Source organism: Gasterosteus aculeatus, chromosome 15 (assembly GCF_964276395.1).
Source record: "Gasterosteus aculeatus chromosome 15, fGasAcu3.hap1.1, whole genome shotgun sequence".
Classification (NCBI taxonomy): domain Eukaryota; kingdom Metazoa; phylum Chordata; class Actinopteri; order Perciformes; family Gasterosteidae; genus Gasterosteus; species Gasterosteus aculeatus.
In genome coordinates, this window is record NC_135703.1 from 737063 (window position 1) to 757338 (window position 20276).

At 46.3% G+C, this 20276-nt stretch overlaps 1 protein-coding gene and 1 long non-coding RNA gene across 3 annotated transcripts in view; one reads left to right on the forward strand and one right to left on the reverse strand.

Moving 5' to 3' along the window:
• Positions 1–18003, reverse strand: part of prkd1 (protein kinase D1) — a 37919-nt gene extending 19916 nt beyond the window's left edge. For both annotated transcript variants that reach the window (XM_078089181.1, XM_078089180.1), the window contains exons 1-2: positions 17415–18003; positions 4079–4217 (exon numbers count right to left, since the gene is read on the reverse strand). In XM_078089181.1, the coding sequence (XP_077945307.1) occupies positions 4079–4217; positions 17415–17663 (388 nt within the window). In that variant the 5' untranslated portion in view covers positions 17664–18003. The remainder of the gene's footprint in view (positions 1–4078; positions 4218–17414) is intronic.
• Positions 5636–7617, forward strand: LOC120813984 (uncharacterized). Its single transcript, XR_013452660.1, has 2 exons — positions 5636–6677; positions 6786–7617. It is a non-coding gene; the product is annotated as an uncharacterized LOC120813984 (long non-coding RNA).
• Positions 18004–20276: the final 2273 nt, after the last annotated feature.

Below are 20276 nucleotides of genomic sequence, written 5' to 3' on the forward strand. Positions count from 1 at the left end.
TCATAATCCGAATGGATCCGGCTCCACCTGGGCGGAGGTCTAATCAATGGGAGTAAGTGAGAACACCTGTGAACTGGTGTGGGGGAGGGAATCTGTCCGCCTATATGTCCAAACCATGTCCCCACCTTTTGTGAAGCACTGGACGTGTGTGCAAAAAAAGATACAGCACAAACAAAGAGTGACGTCTATGATCCTGATCATTACATTTCATCATTAGCTGAAGCCAAATTAGTTATTTCCCTCGTGTCACGAGCAGAAATCGACTCATTGATATTGACTGTAGCTGTTAAACTTACATGAGGAGTAACCGATCATTGGATGTCTGTTAAAGGTGGACGCGTTAACCGTTGACGCTCGTGGACGTCATTTATCTCACACGGTTCCTGTTGAGTCTGGAGAAAAGTCTCCTGAGATCCTTTACCTCGCCCAGTCGGGGGAAAGGGGGGCAAACAGAGTAATGAAGGGTTGTTAGCGGGTTTTTGGTAAATGTTTTGGAGGTACGAGAGGCTCTTGGCGGGCGCAGATGGACCCGGTGTTCGTTTGGTCGGCCAGCAGGCTTGGCAAGGCATGATGGGTAGTTTGGGATGTGGTTTTTTTTACGTGTCTCTGCATGAATTCCTGAAATCTCTCTCGCCTTTTTCCTTCACACACACTCACACTCGCCCTGCGCTGTGGTCCTCCAGTAGAATACGGCTCTGATTAGACATTCTGCTGCAGGAAATTACCTCCATTTATTCAAATTATTGTTTATGCCTTTTGTTTAGAGGGCCAACATACGTCTGGAAGTCTGAACGAGCTCCCAAACTGTTATTATATGCTTCAGAAAATGACTCGTGTGTGTGTGTTTGCTAGGTAGTCCTTGTCTGAATGTAGAAGCATGTGTTTATGTGTGTTCTGCGTGATGGAATTAAATGCGTGAAGGAGCGCTTGCCGGTTGCTTCTTAACGTGCGACCGGAAAACAAACAACACGGCTGTAACGCCGTAAACCAGCCGCCACAATAAATACACAAAGAGTCAATTTGAGTCACACAGTTCATGAAGCTCACAAGCACAGTGAATATTTTAGCTGCTATTCCCGCCAACATTTATATTTAATTCATTTTCTTTATAATCAAGACGCCTGAATACGGGAACTGACAATATTTCCAATGTGACATACATGCCTGTTATCGCTTATGTGTGCGACTGAAATACAACCACAAGCTCCTAACGACACATTCAATATCTCATTTTAACACATTTTAAAAGATTCGACCATTCAAGTTTAGGCTACATATGATCAGGAAAGAAAAAGAATCACGGTTTGGGTTAAAACGGTAATCGTCATCCCTCTTCTGGAACTTCTTCAGAGTTTGTGACGTATGTGGATGGGAAGTAGACGGTTGGGTGGAGCGCCGGAGATGAACGTGGGCTCTACGTTACCAAGGAAACGCCGGGTGTCGTTACCGTGAGAACGAGGGGTCCATTTATTTGGGGTTTAATCAGAATGATGAACTCTGGCTGTCATGAGGCGTCCATGATTGTTTCAGACGTTTATTATTGAGAGTAAAAAAATACGGTTATTCACAGTTATGATTATAATCTGGATGTTTGTATGACCACTGTTTATAATTTGAAATGGACAACTTCACTGTGTACATATGATAATTACCTTTATGGTTTTTAGTGTTTTTGAATTTGCCTACAATTGAATTTCAGCGTTTAACTTCATAACAAACTTAAATAAACCAGTAAAGGAAAGGAAAGGTGAAGCTGAAGCCAAAAGCAAACACGCCGGTTCGTTAAGGAGTTCTGTGGTTGAAGTCACAGCCGATAGAAACCTGTTGGTGTGTTCGGTAATTATCGACATGTTGGTTCCTGTTTTTTTGTGACCAATCAGCTCTTTTGGCTGAAGATCCCTGTTACACCACACAGTCAATTTCCTGTTTGTTTCCTCCACACGTGGAGCTGTTAACAAAAGTGTTTTACGGAGCGTCACAGGAGGGAGGAGGTAAGGTGGTGGGGGGTGAAGGAGGGGGGGTGGAGGAGGGAGGAAGGAAGGTGGAGGAGGGAAGGTGGTGTGGGGTGTAGGAGGGGGGTGGAGGAGGTAATGTGGTGGGGTGGTCGAGGAGGGGGGGAGGTGGAGGAGAGAGGCGGTAAGGTGGTGGCGGGTGGAGGAGGGGGGGAGGTGGAGGAGGTAAGGTGGTGGTGGGTGGGGGGGTGGTGGAGGAGTGAGGAGGTAAGGTGGTGGGTGGGGGGGAGGTGGAGAAGGTAAGGTGGTGGTGGGAGGAGGGGGTGGAGGAGGGAGGAGGTAAGGAGGGGGGGTGGAGGAGGGAGGAAGGAAGGTGGAGGAGAGAAGGTGGTGTGGGGTGTAGGAGGGGGGTGGAGGAGGGGTGGAGGAGGTAATGTGGTGGGGTGGTCGAGGAGGGGGGTGGAGGAGAGAGGAGGTAAGGTGGTGGCGGGTGGAGGAGGGGGGAGGTAAGGTGGTGGGTGGGGGGAGGTGGAGGAGGTAAGGTGGTGGTGGGTGGGGGGGGTGGAGGTGGGTGGGGGGGAGGTGGAGAAGGTAAGGTGGTGGAGGAGGGAGGAGGTAAGGTGGTGGTTGGGTGGAGGAGGTAAGGTGGTGGTGGGTGGAGGAGGGAGGAGGTAAGGTGGTGGTGGGTGGGTGGAGGAGGGAGGAGGTAAGGTGGTGGGGGGTGAAGGAGGGGGGGTGGAGGAGGGAGGAAGGAAGGTGGAGGAGGGAAGGTGGTGTGGGGTGTAGGGTGGAGGAGGGGGGGAGGTAAGGTGGTGGGTGGGGGGGAGGTGGAGAAGGTAAGGTGGTGGTGGGAGGAGGGGGTGGAGGAGGGAGGAGGTAAGGTGGTGGTTGGGTGGAGGAGGTAAGGTGGTGGGTGGGGGGGAGGTGGAGGAGGTAAGGTGGTGGTGGGTGGAGGAGGGAGGAGGTAAGGTGGTGGTGGGTGGGTGGAGGAGGGAGGAGGTAAGGTGGTGGTTTTGGTGGAGGAGGGAGGAGGTAAGGTGGTGGGTGGGGGGGAGGTGGAGGAGGTAAGGTGGTGGTGGGTGGAGGAGGGAGGAGGTAAGGTGGGGGTGGGTGGGGGTTACTCTCAACCTCCATCAACCGGCGCTGTATATAAATGAGCCCCGTCAGCACAATCGATTCAGACTTTAACTTCATTCAATACATAAAATTCCACTTCAACTCCTTTTCGTATGTTTTTAATCCTCTGCCAGCAGTGAGCAGAGCGGCTTGTTGTTGTTTACTGCTGTGCTAAGCTAAAGCTAAAGAGAGAAATGTATCACAACAAGATTTTACAAATGCATTAATATGAGTGTATCGTATTAAACGTGTGGACCCTTTTTATCAAGATGTCAGACCGTTAGAATGGAAACAATGAACCTCGTCTTACTCCAGTCAAACTCCACCGACGTATTACGAATGTTGGTGTTTCTTATTAAAGATGTACGAGCTTCACCAGACATGTTTTTGTTAAAAGTTTAAAGTTAAAATTTGTAAAACTATGATAATAATTATATTTACAACGGAAACACACTTGAAACATTTCTGTCCATGAATCAGCAAATGGACCCAAATGAACTCATTCTTTTGTATTTCTCTAATATTTCAACAAACTCCTCAAAATACATCTTGTTTTTATCAGAGCGAGCGGTCTAATATTATCTCCACAACAATAAGCAGATCACATCAATCAAAGTTCAAACAAAACTTTTTAAAAGAAATATTGATGTGAACTCCAGCAGACGAATATAAATAAAACCAAACTGTAATTAACCAGAATCGTCCGTCAGTAAGAGGAACAGACTCTCGAAATACGTAACACATGAATCAACACACGCACACACACACACAGACACACACACGTTTCACTGGCTGTGTACAGAGAGGCAGGATATTTAGAAGCAGCAGCTGTCGGCCGTTGGCGAACACCTGAGGTCCTGAGCTGGATTCCCGCCAGAACAAACAAGACATGTAAAATCACCAAGATGTTCACATCTGGATTCCTTCAGTTGTTAATCGGGATTTCAGAAATGGAAATAAGACGTCGTGGACGTGCTTGGAAGGGGTCGAGGTATCTAGGCTCCTCCTACCTGACAGCACGGCCTCCACCAGGTCGCCCTCCTGGATCTGGGAGGCCGAGCGCAGCAGCTGCAGCACGTTGTCGGACGTCTGGTCATGACGGAACAGGAGGATCTTCTCGTACATCCCGTAGAAGACACACTCTGGTATCTGATGAAGAAACAACAGAGAACACCAACGTTGGGTTCTTTCCACATCTACGGGTTGGGGTGGTTCTACACACCCGAGTAGTTTCTGTTTCTCTCTTTCTTTCGTGAATATTAAGATCCTTTAGTTCTAGTAATGCCAGTGAAGCAAATTTAAAGAAAGGGAAAGATGAGAAGGGAATAAACAACGAGTGGATCTCCATCAGTGGACGAATAAATCTATTAAACTATCATCAGGACAGAATATATGAATATGCTAACATGGTAAATATAAGAGAGAGGGAATTGTTCCATGTCCGTGTCATCCACCTGCGATCATCCAATCAAAGGAATTAAATGAAGAAATCAATTATATTGATAGGATCTAATGCAATTTACAAATGTGTGAAAGGTTTGATGGTTCAAGTCATTTAATGGAGGTTTGATGCTTTTCATACAGAGATTATAACGTAATGTCTTAAAAGTGACTCACGTTAAAGCTCATTATGTAAAATACATATAAAAGAACAAACACACATTCATACATGAAATATTCAACCAAGACGAGACTTTATTCTGGTCATTTAGAAAGAAATGTAAAATGTACAAATACGTTTTTTATTTTGAATATTATTGTGATTGTTCTTTGTTTGTTTTTTCAATCAGATGCCAAAAGGCGAAGATCCCTTGTTGGATAAGAGAGTGAGTGCGCTCACACACACACACACACACACACACACACACACACACACACACACACACACACACGCTCACACACACACACACACACACACACACACGCACGCACACACACACACACACACACACACACACACACACACACACACGCTCACACACACACGCACACACACACACACACACACACACGCTCACACACACACACACACACACACACACACTGCAGTGAAACCACAGGAAGGTGAAGCTCGCTGTTGTGTTGCGGATCAATGAAGAGACGCTAAAATGAGCAACACATCGACCAACAGCAGAGCAGCACGCACACAACTACAGAAACACACACACTACCAGTGGAACATTAAACGGACAAAGAAGGATGTCCTTCGTTACTAATGAAGAGTCATATGTGTGTGAACAGTTTTCCTATAAATAATAAACAACCAGGAACAATTATGCGTCATTCGTCACACACAAGGAACGCGACTTGGCGGTTGGTGCGTGACAGCAGACAATAGAAGACAAGACAACAGTTCAAGAGGAATAAAATAAAATATAATGCTATGGGTTAGTTTAAAATAAAGGAATAAAAGTTAAAGTTAAAAATATGTAAAAAAATAAAAAGTGCACCAGCGAACAGAAAGAATCTGCAAACTCCACATGTACGGTTCCCAGTTGTGTCCCGAGGGAACAACATCAGGACGACAAGCGTCTCCAGGAAGAGATCAGACCAACAGCTCATCTTACAGTTTTTTTCGATTGCTAAACGACAGTGAGCACAACTGGAACTACATGTGCAAAACTCTAACTACAGTCTGCACAGCAGCAGCTCATGTGGACCAAACTCTAGTTCATTTTTCATTGCTTGAACACAGTTTTCAAAACTCTACACACTTATCCCATGACTTTAACCACAACCTGCACAACACTGTGGATTTACAGCACTTTGTTCAAATGCTAACACACTGCTGTCAAAACTGTGAACCACACATTCAAAACGGAATAGATTTCAGCCTTGTGCCTTTCAAACACTGCTGATTGCAATTTCAGCTGAAAGGCTAAGCAGGTGTCTTGTTTTAGACTTGTTAGTGAACACACACAAAATATATATATATACACAGGTAAAGCTCAGAAAGACTAATTTTGGAAATGGAACAAGGAAGACGGGTTCGTGGAGGGAGAAGGGTGGCAGGGAGAGGGCGGGTTTGTGGAGGGAGACAAAGAAGACAAAGAGCTGTTATTTCAGATGAAATAAGGGCTACACTTATAGACCATGTCGTGAACCATGGTCTCTCATTGAGAGAGGCAGGGTTGAGGGTGCAACCCAATCTGCAAAGATCCACAGTGGCATCTGTAATGCGAATTTTCCATCATACAAACAGGTGAGAGTTACATCCTTATAGTAAATGAAAACATTACAGGAATTTATTTTGTATTGCAATTATGGAATATTTACACAAATATATATTACAGTAAGTTTGACTGTAAAATATATTTTTACAACAGGACCCAAAGGCTGCCCCCAACAGGAGGAAGAGCAAAAATATTTTCAGATGCGCAGGAAAATGCTATTGTTGACATGGTTGTTGTCAACAATGCAATAAAACTGCGGGAGATTCAAGATAGAGTGCTGGCTGATAATGATATATTTGAAAATGTTAATTCTGTCAGCACAACAACTATTGCTCGAGTCCTACAGAAACACCAAGTTACAATGAAACAGTTATACACTGTACCGTTCGAGAGGAACAGTGAACGGGTAAAAGAGCAAAGATACCAATATGTCCAGGTAAGACGTCTGAGGTTACATACACAGCTATTACTGTAAAAATATTTACAGTAAAAAAACCACTAGCATTACTACAGTTACGTAAACTGTGCACTTACTGTTTTTCAGAGAGTAATGGAGGTGGAAGCACTGGAAACACCACATTCATTTGTATTTATCGATGAAGCTGGATTTAACCTTGCCAAAACACGGCGCAGAGGAAGGAATGTTATAGGTCAAAGGGCCACTGTGGAGGTTCCAGGCCAAAGGGGGGGAAATATAACCATGTGTGCTGCAATGGCCAATGATGGTTTGCTTCTCAACACACCACTCATTGGCTCATACAACACAGAAAGGCTTATAGCTTTCCTAGAACAGCTCTATGCTCAGCTAGTGCCAGCAGAACAGGGGGAGCCAGTAAGAAACCCCCAAGTTTTTGTCATAGTTTGCGATAACGTTGCTTTTCACCACTCTGCAGCTGTCACAGATTGGTTTGCAGCACATTGCAGATTTATAGTTTTGTACCTGCCTGCATATTCATCCTTCCTCAACCCAATAGAGGAGTTTTTCTCTGCCTGGAGGTGGAAAGTGTTTGATCACCACCCACATGACCAAATGTCTCTTTTGGAAGCCATGCGTGCCGGATGTGAGGCCACAAGTCCAGAGGACTGCCAGGGATGGATAAGGCACTCCAGAAGGTTCTTCCCCAGGTGCATGGCAAGAGAGAACATTAGATGTGATGTTGACGAAAACCTGTGGCCTGATGCTAGAGAGAGGCAGGATTAGCCCCTCAATTATTTGTTAGAATTAAAGTATGTACTTTTAGTTTCTACCTTTTTTTTCTCATTACTGTAATTCTGTAAATTACAGTACAGACTATTGAAGCAAACTGCTAATTTTCATTTACCTTAAAGAATTGTTATGTTCTAAAAATGTAAATAAAATAAATCATGTGAAAGAATGTCAATCTTTTCATTGAAGAAAATATTACTTTCTATGAAGTCACTGAAATTGTTCAAACTGTAAAGATGAAAATTTAGTATTTTCTGTATTGGTGTTTGATGCTAGTGTTTTTACACTCAGTGTGTTCTGAGTGACAGTGTGTGTTCTGTCAGTGAGGCTTGTGCACAGTGTTTGCTGCACTGAGCCTGTTTTGAGCCGTGTGTTAAGAGTTGTGTTGCTTGGAATGAGTTTTGCACGTGACGTGAACTGTTTAGCTCAGGTGACTGTTGGTAGTGCAGACTGTAGTTAGAGTTTTGCACATGTGACTCCAGTTGTGCCCACTGACGTTTAGCAATCGAAAAAAACTGTAATTCTTTCCACTATGCCACAAATTACAGCATTTTGTAACATGCAGTTTGCTTCATACGATTAAAAGATATCAGCTTAAGCTGCTTTTAGCGCAGCTAGCCAGCTAGCCAGCCAGCGCTAGCTTCATATTGTAGCGGTTTCGAGAGAATCCAACACCAAACATCTAACAGCTAGAATATGATTCTCAACAACTTTATGTAAAAGTTGAAAAATTAAAAATGTACACAATAGATTTCAGTCCCTTAAGGTTTAGTGTAAAGTAAACTTCATTTTTAAAATGGCAATGAACAATTATAAAAAGAACCATGTAGAAGCACTTTGCATTGTGGGACACGGTAAGCGAGGTGAACTTGTCGAAAGCATACTAGATACCAGAGGGGAAGATGCTCGTTCTTATACTAAATAAAACGTGCTACGTTTGTCTAACGGCAGCGTCTGAAACAGCCACTGATGTGGAAGTGGAAGGAGAGAGGATCACTGAAGAGGAGGAACATCAAACATGACGAAGAGGAGCAGCTTTTCATTGTTCTCACTCATTAGGCCTTCACCTCTCTCTCTCTCAATGAGATCCTCAACAATGGACTTCATGGAGGCATCTTCATAAGTGTGTGAGTGTGTTTGGTGTCACCATAGCAGCAGTGAAAGTCCTGTTGTCATGGCAGCAAGAACTCAAGGCTGATTCTTCTCCTCTGTCTCCCCCCTTCAAGTCAGCTCACTGCCTTCTGTACAGAATGTACTGTAGCGTTTATTGAGCTGCGGCCCCCTGACCGCAAGGCGTTGTGGGTATTGAAGGCACGGCGCCCGACGCTTGATAGACATCTGAGATCCTTTCCTTAGTTCCACTAGCTTCTGCAAACCGGGGCGCTGTGTGCGATGCGGATAAAGACATCTATATGTATTCTGTGTGAAGTCAATGTTCCAGGCCCCAAACTGGTCCGATGCATTCTGTAAGTATATTTATAACGCGGGTAGATGGAATCCAGCGTTCTGATTGGTTGAGAGTGAGACACGAGATGTACATCGTTAAACCAATAAGCTACGAGAGGCTGTGCTTTATCGTCCAATAACGTCACAGTTCCAGTAACCGTTGTTGGGCCCAACAAACATGATAAGAAGTGAATGAATTTCAAAATGTTGGATGAATTAGTTTCTTTTTTTCAAATCACCACCCAGGGGACAGACCCCATTTTCCACAGGGTGATTTTCTTAGCAGTGACACCTGTTGCCGTAGTAACCGTTGACCGACCCATTTCCAGACCACACCGGTACTGTGGACAGGCAGCAGAAAGACGACGTTAACAGAGGGAACCAGAGAACAAACATTACTGACTCTTTAGAGAAATAAGTGTGGTGGTTCCACAGAAGCTGGAGCACGGATCAAAGACCGCTGACCAGTTTCTCTCTCGCTCTGCAGGAAAAAGCGCTGGCGTAATCAATAACATCGACTCCGATTATCCCGTTCCAGGTCGCGGCCTTTGTCGTGAATGGCGGCTCTGGCTGGGACACCTGATCGAGCCGAGCCGCGGTTAGCGTCATTAGCTCCACCTGCGCTCCTCCCGCCCGCCGGGAGCCAAAGGAAGGGATCCATCCGCCGCCCCGAGTCTAGACAAGCATCATCTCGCCGTAAACAAAGCGTCAGATCGAAGACAAATATTCAACAAAGGCTCTGAAAGCAGCAAAGTCATTTGACTTCAACGTAGAAATCACTTAGAATCCCTAAGGAGGCTGTCGCCATGACAACAGGACACGCAGCAGGATGGAAGTGTGTGTGATCAATATTTAGACTCTGTTCACCTGTGTTTAATTGTGTGTGCATGAATAAATACGTTGGTATGTTACTCAAATACTGACGGGACACTGAGACTTAGTCATGCTGCTTTCACCTGTAGTTATGTTTTCATCCAGTGGACCCTCTACTTTTAACTGGTTCTGAACCAGTTCCCGTTCAGTCCTCCAGCGGAGACCAGTCCACCGTGGACAGACCAGATCCTCCAGCAGAGACCAGTCCACCGTGGACAGACCCAGATCCTCCAGCAGAGACCAGTACACCGTGTACAGACCCAGATCCTCCAGCAGAGACCAGTCCACCGTGGACAGACCAGATCCTCCAGCAGAGACCAGTCCACTGTGTACAGACCCAGATCCTCTAGCTGAGACCAGTCCACCCTGGACAGACCCAGATTCTCCAGCAGAGACCAGTTACCAAGGACAGATCCAGATCCAGCAGCGTCTTCTCCTTCTCGTCCCCCAGGAGAAGATCTTCTTGCACTGCTGGACCTGCTAGATGGACGGGCCTGAGAGGGACTCACTTTCAGGCGAGTAGAACGAGAAGCTTTCGAAAAAGGCCGTGGAGAAAAAGGCTTAGAAGGAATATCAGTTATTTGGGGAGTGAGAGAAAAGAAAAGATTATTCAGTGCATTGAAACGGTGGAAATGTGTTTTTATCGTTGCTGGTCAAAGGCGAGGTATCAGTGTGTGGTACACGCCGACCTGTTCTTAGTGAGAGCATTCACCGTGTCAACATGTGGACGTGAAGACAGATTTAAAAAAACAGCAGAATTTAAGCAATGATGTGAAAAACAAGACGGAGAGAATCAAGAGACCTGAATGGATAAAAAAAGAGATGAAAGAGAGGCAACAATGACACACGCTGCATGAAACAGGAGAGAACAGATGTGTGTGTGTGTGTGTGTGTGTGTCGGTCTCATAATGGCCCTCGGAAGGACACTTCACAGCCGCCATCATCATTGGTTGCCAGGCAACAAGGAGAAAACCGCTATCGACAGAAACTCAGCACACGCATCCGCCTTTATTATTACTGTTGCAGAGTGGCAGATGTGTGTGTGTGTGTGTGTGTGTGTGTGTGTGTGTGTGTGTGAGAGAGAGGAAAGCGGCCCGGTGACACCACACTGTTGGACATTGTTTGGGTCGTTATTGGGAACAAAAGTCCCTGTTTTTCACTCCGGGGAGCTGAGCTGAGGTTTCATTCAGAAGCTCCTCTTCACCTGATTCAGACTGATGAACGGATTGTTATTAAGGTGCTTGGTAACACACACACACACACACACACACACACGATCAATCTGATCGAAGATGTATTTATCTTCATACAGTGACCAGAGTCAGCAGGCCGAGACGAGCTCCAGATGTTTGGTTTGCAACAGGGTTCGATAGCTGTGACCCCCCCCAGACTACGTACAGAATACGTTGAATACGCTGTTGGTTCAATTTGCTCTGCTGGAGGTGAAGATCATGGACGTGTGAAGCGTCGTCTGTCGGTCTGATGGATGATCGCTATGTGGGTCTCGGGGGGGTGAGGGTCTTTATTTCCAGACATCCGGGCTGAGACCCTCTAATTGAGAGTTAGCCACTTCCCATGTGACCGATCACGAGCTCCTTCTAGACCAATCAAAAGAACGATGGCCGGATAACCAGATTAAGCTCGAGCCATTAGGCTCCTCCCCTTTCCTCATGGGCCATTGACATGCATCCAACCAAGGCCTGCTCATGATTGGTCGATACTACTCGGACTACAAACACTTCCGTCACCAACATATTTTCATGTTGCTTCCATTGATTAAGAAATAACTTCAGTTCATCCAGAACAGATGAAGACGAAACAATCGGTGTCCAGATCGGCAGATGTCAGATCCGCCTGCGTAGACGAAGAGGAAGTGGGATTTAATTAAGTTTCTATTAGAGAAACAGTCTCTGTGAGAAGAATGCTAAAAATGAATTTCACCCTGTTTTCACGCACACAGACGCACACGCACACCTCTAGTTAATCAGTCACTCCCGAGCTGCTGGGAAGTGTTAAGTGTCGCGCTGCGAGCGGCGTCCCTCAGCTGCAGCTGTGTGAAAAGGTGCCGTGTTGACCTGCTGTACTTTATATTCCTCTATGAAATAAACAAGCTGCTAGTAAACAACAACGCGTGTGTGTGTGTCTGTGTGTGTGTGTGTGTGTGTGTGTCTGTGTGTGTGTGTGTGTGTGTGTCACGCCGTTGGGGTCCTGGCTCTCAGGTTTCAGGTGTGTTGCGTTTAGGTGTGAAAGTCTCACTGTGGGGAAATGAGGTGATTTTCACCTGAAATTAGACGATTAGTGAATATGAACAGAGATAATGGACACGTCACAGTGTGTGTGTGTGTGTGTGTGTCTGTGTGTGTGTGTTGGTGCTTGTGGGAATCTCTCAGCTTGTTTTTGTCTTTGACTTGATTTGCCCAGAAACGTTTTTTTTAAAAACAGGGTTTTTTTAAAATTTAGTTTAATTTGATCATTAATTTCTCCTCTTTTTATAAAGCCCTTGTAGTTTTGATTTGGTAGGTCTATAAACTGAGTATTTTTGCATCCACCCTGAGTTGTTTCCATCCATTATTCTATTTGTTGTATCCTCCGGGACCTTTTCCAAGCCTTCGCCTGTCGGGTCTTGATCCGGTCTGGTGTCCCACCGCTTCTCATCCCAGAACCTTTGCACATTGGTCCTTTTCCGTTCCACTCACCATCCCTTCAACCACAACGTGTCTCGTCTCGGCCCCGTTGGGACCCGACTCCCAAAACCACGGTCCTCCCATCCCAGAAACGCAGTCTCCATCACACGCTCCTGTTTTTAGGACTTCTGGCCCGATCCCAGTCTGCACTGGTCCTTCTACTGATCCCATCCCGTCCTCAGATTGGATCCCTCCCATCTGCTGTCATCACATTACCATCCAGATCTCTTGTCCTCTCCTCTCTCTCACGTCTCACAGGGAGACACGTGAAGAAGCTTCATTTTCCTTTGCGATGTAAATCACGAGAGGATTTTGTTCCGTGTCGTTGGCGAGAGAGAAATCCATTCAGCAGAAGCTCACATTCACAAACTCGTTGCAGATTTCTTCCGCCTCCTCCGATGTGTTTGTGACAACGTGGATCTACCACATTCATAAATAAGCCAACGCTGTTTGTGTGTCTGTGCGTGTTGTTTAATTGTGAATGCTTGGCAACAGCTTCGGTTCATGTAGCAAAAAGCCAGAAAAACAGACAAACCCCTGCAGAGAAAGAGGGCGAACAAAGGCAGGACTCATGTGGTGTCCGACCGGCAAGTGAGTCACCGCGCTGACTAACGCCGGAGCAGCTCGCCGTCGTCTCCGGGATCTCGTCCTCGACCAAACCGAGCAAACAGAAAACCAAAGTAAATGTGGGTCGGGAAGGTTCTACATTGTACGGCACGTCTAAAGACAAACGCTGTTCTTATTGCATCGAAGAAATTACAGCTTAAACCAAATATGTCGCTTTTCAAATCAATTATTGGTCAGATCTTCAATGACTCTGAAAAAAAGAAAAGTTGTTCCTGACATTTCGTTCTATCGTTATGTTTATTTTAGAGTAGAGGAAGAGTCCCACTCCGAATAAATCGTTAAGGCAGATGACGTGTTATAGGAGGTCACATTATTGTGTGACTGCACATGATTCATACGTGTTATTGAGTATTCCTGCCTCACTCACTCACCTACACACACGCACACACACAAACACACACTAGTGGTGGGCTGCCTACACAGAATCACAAAGTTGTATTTATTTATTCATTTATTTATTTATTGTGTTTTGAAGAATTATTCTTATTATTTTACCGATTCAATCGCACTTTTGAGGCCTTCATCGTATTCAAAAACTCTTGAAATTTTGCGTTGCATCAGAAGTGCGAAAGAATTTGATAATTGACCTGAAATTTTGCACACAGGTGCTCTTGGATATGCTCTACAAAAAAGTCAATAATGGTATGCAAATGCGCCTAACTAGATTTTCCGCCATTTTGAATTTTATGAAAAACACGTTTTTGCGAACTCCTCCTAGACGCTAGGTCGGATTTTCAGGAAATTTTCATGAAATCCTTATTGGGTGACTGCCATCAGAAGTTATTAAAAACGTATTGATATCTCATTGGGTTTCGAAGTTATGGACCTATGCATTTTGTAGGGGGTGTGGCCTAAACGTGAAAGACCTATAACTTCAAAAATGTGGCTTGTCCTCACCAAATTTCTACAACATGTTCACATTGAGTCCCTGAGCATACCCAGATTCTTTCAGAACATTTGAACTTCAGGGGACGCTGCAGTTGTTCTCTGAAGTTTTGCTCGTTTTTTGCAATTTCCATCGTATTTTGGTTTTACAAACGAACGAAACGAACTCCTCCAAGAGTTTAAACCCAATCCACTTCATTTTCGGGAAAATGGATCCTTATGGTCAAAAAGTCCTTATGGTCAAATGGGTTAAAGTTAATAAAATCAAGAGTTTTCGTGAAACTACCAGGGCGTGACCTCTCGTCCAATTTGGTCGATTTCGGTCGATTTTCTTGAAAACTTAAAATGTTATAACTCCAAGGAACATTTTTATTTCTGGCCGAAATTTCTAATTCATGATGCTGTTGTACGCCTTAAAGTATTCCTATGCAGTGATTTTCAAAAAGTTATAGTGCCACCTATTGGCTTAGCTAAATGCAAAGCTTTTACACTTTAATGTGTATCTCCCAGACATTTCATCCGATCAATAGTTCACAGTGAATATTGGGAGTTTTTGAAAAACCGTTTGCCTGTGAGGACACTGTCTTTGCATGAAAGTTCAAGCAGATAGTTCGGTGCTTTGGCAAACTCAAAAAATCTTGAAAACGTCTGTCAGTGTCCTATGTGATGACATTAAAGAGCTGATGTGGAGTTTTGACTCAAAAATGCTCAATCGCCTCCAATCGCTGCGACTTTGTCACAGCCACTTCACATTTTGACCAAACAGTCTTAAGGCCTTGGTGATTAAAAGTTATTAAAACCTTTTTGTGCTACACTGTTGCTGTGGGAACCTGATGTTCAAGGTCAAAGCAGAAGTCCTTTTGAGGGACTAAATATGCTCCAATCTTTACTAAACTTGGAAAATACATTTATAGTTAAAGATGTAGTTACTTCATATGATTTCAATGCTTCCAAACGGCATTTTGCAGCTCATCCAGAATGCAGCAGCTCGACTGGTCTTTAACCTTCCTAAATACTCCCACACTCCTCCGCTCTCTTCACTGGCTACCAGCGGCTGCCCGCATGCACTTCAAAACATTCTATCTCACGCACCATGCTGGGAAAGGATCGATTCAGGTCTACATCCAGGACCTGGTCCAACCCGACATCCTAACCTGCAAACTCCGCTCTGCATCCCACTGCCCCACTGCCCCACTGAGAGCAAAGCACTCAACAAGATCACCACCCTTTGCTGTCCTGCTCCTAAATGATGGAATGAGCTCTTTGATGACATCAGGACCGCAGAGAGTCTTCTCATCTTCTGCCGCACACTAAAGACACACCTCTTCAGTCTATACCTTGACTAAAAACGCTTAATGAATTGTACAACTTCATCGTACTTCTAATGGCTCTTAGCTATAGCAAGTTGTAAATCGGCTTGAAATGCACTTATTGTCAGTCGCTTGGATAAATGACATGTGATCATAAAGCAGCCCCAGAAACTGCTTTGATCCAGCTGTGCAGATTTCTCCTCCATATCAGCAGAGAAGGTCATGTGTCATATCTTCTTTCTCTGCGTCTACATCTTTGGGTTGCTGGAAAGCCGATGCTGTCAGATCCTGGGACGCGGAAGGAGAAAAGGAAACGCTGGAGACTGGGGAGCAACTCGCTTCAGTCCCCGTTGTGGTTCAGCCTGCAGAGACTCCGTCGCCTGCACGCGACCCCCTCCAGCGTGTCAGTGCTGATGTGAGGCAACCTCTCTTCACACCTGAAGCCTCAGGCGTCCCTGCTGTCTGTCCTTGAATATTAAAATGTCCTTTATGCTTTACGAGTTCCTGTCTCTGTCCTGGTAAAGCCGCCCTCGCTGTGGAGCAGCGGCCCACACCAGACACTGACCGCGGCCCCCCGACATGGGCAGGCGAAGGCCCGTTCATCGCCGCTTGCAGCTTTAATTATGACTTCTTTTCTCATTGCAAACCTCGTCATTTTGTTTGTTTTAAATAAAGCTTTTATCCAACCAGATTGAGAGAGACGCCGGGTCCTCCAGGCAGCCTTTGCACATCAACATCTACGGGGAGGATGTTGTTAATCGTCTTCAACCAATCAGATCTTTAGTCTGACGTGTGTTACAGCATCAAAGCGGAGCAGAGCAACATACAGCATAGCATCAGCATATAGCGTAGCATCAACGTGTAGCGTAGCATCAACGTACAGAGTAGCAGGCACGCATTAGCGTGCAGCGTAGCATAAGCGTGCGCTCTGATGTCTCTGATGCCAGCGTGACCAGGCTAGCAGATCGTAGTTTTCAGTCCAGGATGAACTTTGTCTGCAAATAGTGAACAGCGTTTAATAAGTGGACAGTTTTTGTGTTGTTACACGTGCAGTAGCTGTTAATTTGTCTATCGTGTTGTTTTTATTCAATACTTCATGTTGTTCACTGTGATGTAAATAATATCTGAATGGCTCGTGCTCTCAAGTGTTTAAGTGCATCAGTTTTGATGGATTGTTTTGTCATGTTTTGTTGTAAATAAATGCGATTGGTGAGTTTGCTCTTCACTGAGTTCGTTACAATAGTTTGAATATATTTATATATCTGCAGTTCGTGTATTTGTGCTTCATGTAGCATTTAATGTCATTATGACTTTAATGTACCTGGTACCATGATGCCGCAGGCACACAGACACACACACACACACACAGACACACACACACACACAGACGCACACACACGCACACACACACACACACACACACACAGACACACACACACACACAGACACAAACAGACGCACACACACACACGCACACACACACACACACAGACACAAACAGACGCACACACACACACACACACAGACACACACACAGACAGACAGACACACACACAGACACTCACACACACAGACAGACACACAGACACACACACACAGACACACAGACACACACACACACACACACACACAGACACACACACACACACACAGACACACACACAGACACACACAGACACACACACACACACACAGACACACACACACACACACAGACACAGACACACACACACACAGACACACACACACAGACACAGACACACACACACACAGACACACACACACAGACACACACAGCAGAAATGACCCTTTAAATCATCATTTGTTTCACGTGGTTCTGAACCTCCTCGGTTCTTTGTTTGGTTCCATTATCGGGTTAATTCAAAATTCCGAACTGTGATGAAAGTGATGCTTCTTATTTCCTTCAGGTCCACTGTTCTTTGCTGACTGTTCGGGGTCTGTGTCTGTAACTATATAACTACTTTTGGACATTTAACGAAATAAGACCCTTGAATTAGCTTCACATCTGGATCCACCTGTAGAGAAACTCCCTTCGACGCGCTGCTGCTCTACTTTGTCACATTCTTATAAGCTGCGCGCAGTTGGAGGCTCCGTGGAGGACTCGGCCCAGTCTGCGTTACCTTCTGGTCCACGATGGAGCACGCCACCTCCCGGACCTGACTGAGGCTGAGCTCCGCGGCGTCCAGCAGCACCGGCTCCCGGCTCAGCCCGATCTGAATGTGGAAGGAGATCACATCGCCAGCTCCTCCAGCTCCTCCACCTCCTCCTCCTCCTCCACCTCCTCCTCCCCCGGGGCCGGCGGCGGTGTTGTTCGCCCCCCCTGAGAACGGGAGCGGGCTGGGCGCACGGATCAGCGGAGGCGCGCTCATGTGAGCCTTTTCCCCGGTGGTCTCCACGCTGCCGGGACACAATTAAGAGTCACGACGACGGCGAGCGGCGCGGCAGCGGGGGGTCCCCGGTGGAGGCGCCGCAGGACGGGGGGGGGGGGGGGCGGCTGCTGAGGCGCGGGATGCTGGAACTCCTCCAAGCGAAAAAAGAGTTTCCGACAGAAACCGACGACCGAGGAAGTAGAACAGAAGTCCGACAGGAAGTGCAAGAGAAGACAGACAGAGACGGGACGCGAGGACAGACGCGAGGAGGAGAGACAGAATGACTACATGACTGGACCTGAGAACAACGTGCACACCCGTGATGCGCCGCACAGCCATGCACGTCAACAGGGGCTGGAGAGGGGAGGAGGGGGAGGAGGAGAGGACAAGGGAGGAGGAGGAGAGGGGGAAGAGGAGAGGGTGGGAGGAGGGATGAAAGGAGGTTGGGGGAGAAGGAGGAGAGGAGGAGGAGGAGGAGGAGAGGGGGAAGAGGAGAGGGTGGGAGGAGGGATGAAAGGAGGTTGGGGGAGAAGGAGGAGAGGAGGAGAGGGAGAGGAGGTGGAGGGAGGAGAGAAGGATGGAGAAGAGAGGAGAGGAGGAGGAGAGGTGGATGGGGAGAAGAGGAGAGGAGGATGGGGAGAGGAGGAGAGGAGGATGAAGAGAAGAGGACAGGAGGTGGGGAGAGGAGGAGAGGAGGTGGGGAGAAGAGGAGAGGAGGATGGGGAGAAGAGGAGAGGAGGATGGGGAGAGGAGGAGAGGAGGTGGGGAGAAGAGGAGAGGAGGATGGGGAGAAGAGGAGAGGAGGATGGGGAGAGGAGGAGAGGAGGTGGGGAGAGGAGGAGAGGAGTTGGGGAGAGGAGGAGAGGAGGATGGGGAGAGGAGGAGAGGAGTTGGGGAGAGGAGGAGAGGAGGATGGGGAGAGGAGGAGAGGAGGATGGGGAGAGGAGGAGAGGAGGAGAGGAGGATGGGGAGAGGAGGAGAGGAGGATGGGGAGAAGAGGAGAGGAGGATGGGGAGAAGAGGAGAGGAGGATGGGGAGAGGAGGTGGGGAGAGGAGGTGGAGGAGGATGGGGAGAGGAGGTGGAGGAGGTGGGGAGAGGAGGAGAGGAGGTGGGGAGAGGAGGAGGAGGAGGATGGGGAGAGGAGGAGAGGAGGATGGGGAGAGGAGGATGGGGAGAGGAGGTGGAGGAGGTGGGGAGAGGAGGAGAGGAGGATGGCAGGAAGCCTCCTGGTGTGTGTTTCACGTTTCATGTTTCAGTTCCACTCAAACACGTAAATACTGATATTCATGATGCGTTTGGTTCAATAAGCAGGGAAACGTGTTCATGATGATTGGTTTAAATACTGATGTTTATTATAATAAATGACCTTCAGGGTTTCACAAGTTAAACTGTGGAATGAACTTATTATTAATGTGTCTGATGTTTCCTGCATCCTCGTTGCTTCAAAGAAACTCATTGCAGACCTGTGACACTGAACATGTTATCTGTCATTTCCTAACGCCTTCCATCCTTCCATCCTTCCGTCCTTCCTACCTGCTTTCCTTCCATCTATCTATGTTGGTTGCTAGGAGACGCAGACAGATATATAAACACAAAGACACAGCAGCCCTCCCACGCGTCAGCTCCGCCTCCATTTACCTCTTTTATCACCAAGGACGATACCACAACCCTGGTATATTGTGAGTGTGTGTGTGTGTGTGTGTGTGTGTGTGTGTGCGTGTGTGTGTGTGTGTGTGTGCGTCTTGTCATGGCATTAGGTAAGACTAACTCATTTTATTATAATTATTAAATATTGGGACTGAGGTTTTGAATTCCTTGATTATAACTCATATTCCTAATGACTTAATTAATACTTAAATAATTACAATGAGAGGCAATGATACTAGTTTGTTGCCACAGAATCACACGTTCTAAACGTCTTTAATCACAGACGGTTTCCTCCAGCATGTAAATGTTCAGGCTGGTTCTTCATTTTCAAAGATCTGAAAGACAACATCTTACTGCGTCAGAGCCGCAGAAACAGTGAGAGGAGAGAAAAAGAAGTGATGATGTTCACACCAGGTCCGTCTGTCCTTCCTTCCTTCCTCACTTCCATCCTCTGCTCCATCCATCCTTCCATCCATCCGATATCCATCCATTCATCTGATCCCTCCTTCCTTTCACCCACACCTGCATCGGTCCATCAACCATCCTTCCACACATTATCCATCCTGTCATATATCATCCATCTTCATCCTTCCTTCCACACATTATCCATCCTGTCATATATCATCCATCCTCATCCTTCCTTCCACACATTATCCATCCTGTCATATATCATCCATCCTCACCCTTCCTTTCACACATTATCCATCCTGTCATATATCATCCATCCTCATCCTTCCTTCCACACATTATCCATCCTGTCATATATCATCCATCCTCATCCTTCCTTCCACACATTATCCATCCTGTCATATTTCATCCATCCTCATCCTTCCTTCCACACATGATACATCCTTCCACACATTATCCATCCTCATCCATCCTTTCATATATCATCATCCTTATCCATCCTTCCACACATTATCCATCCTCATCCATCCTTTCATATACCATCCATCCTTCCACAC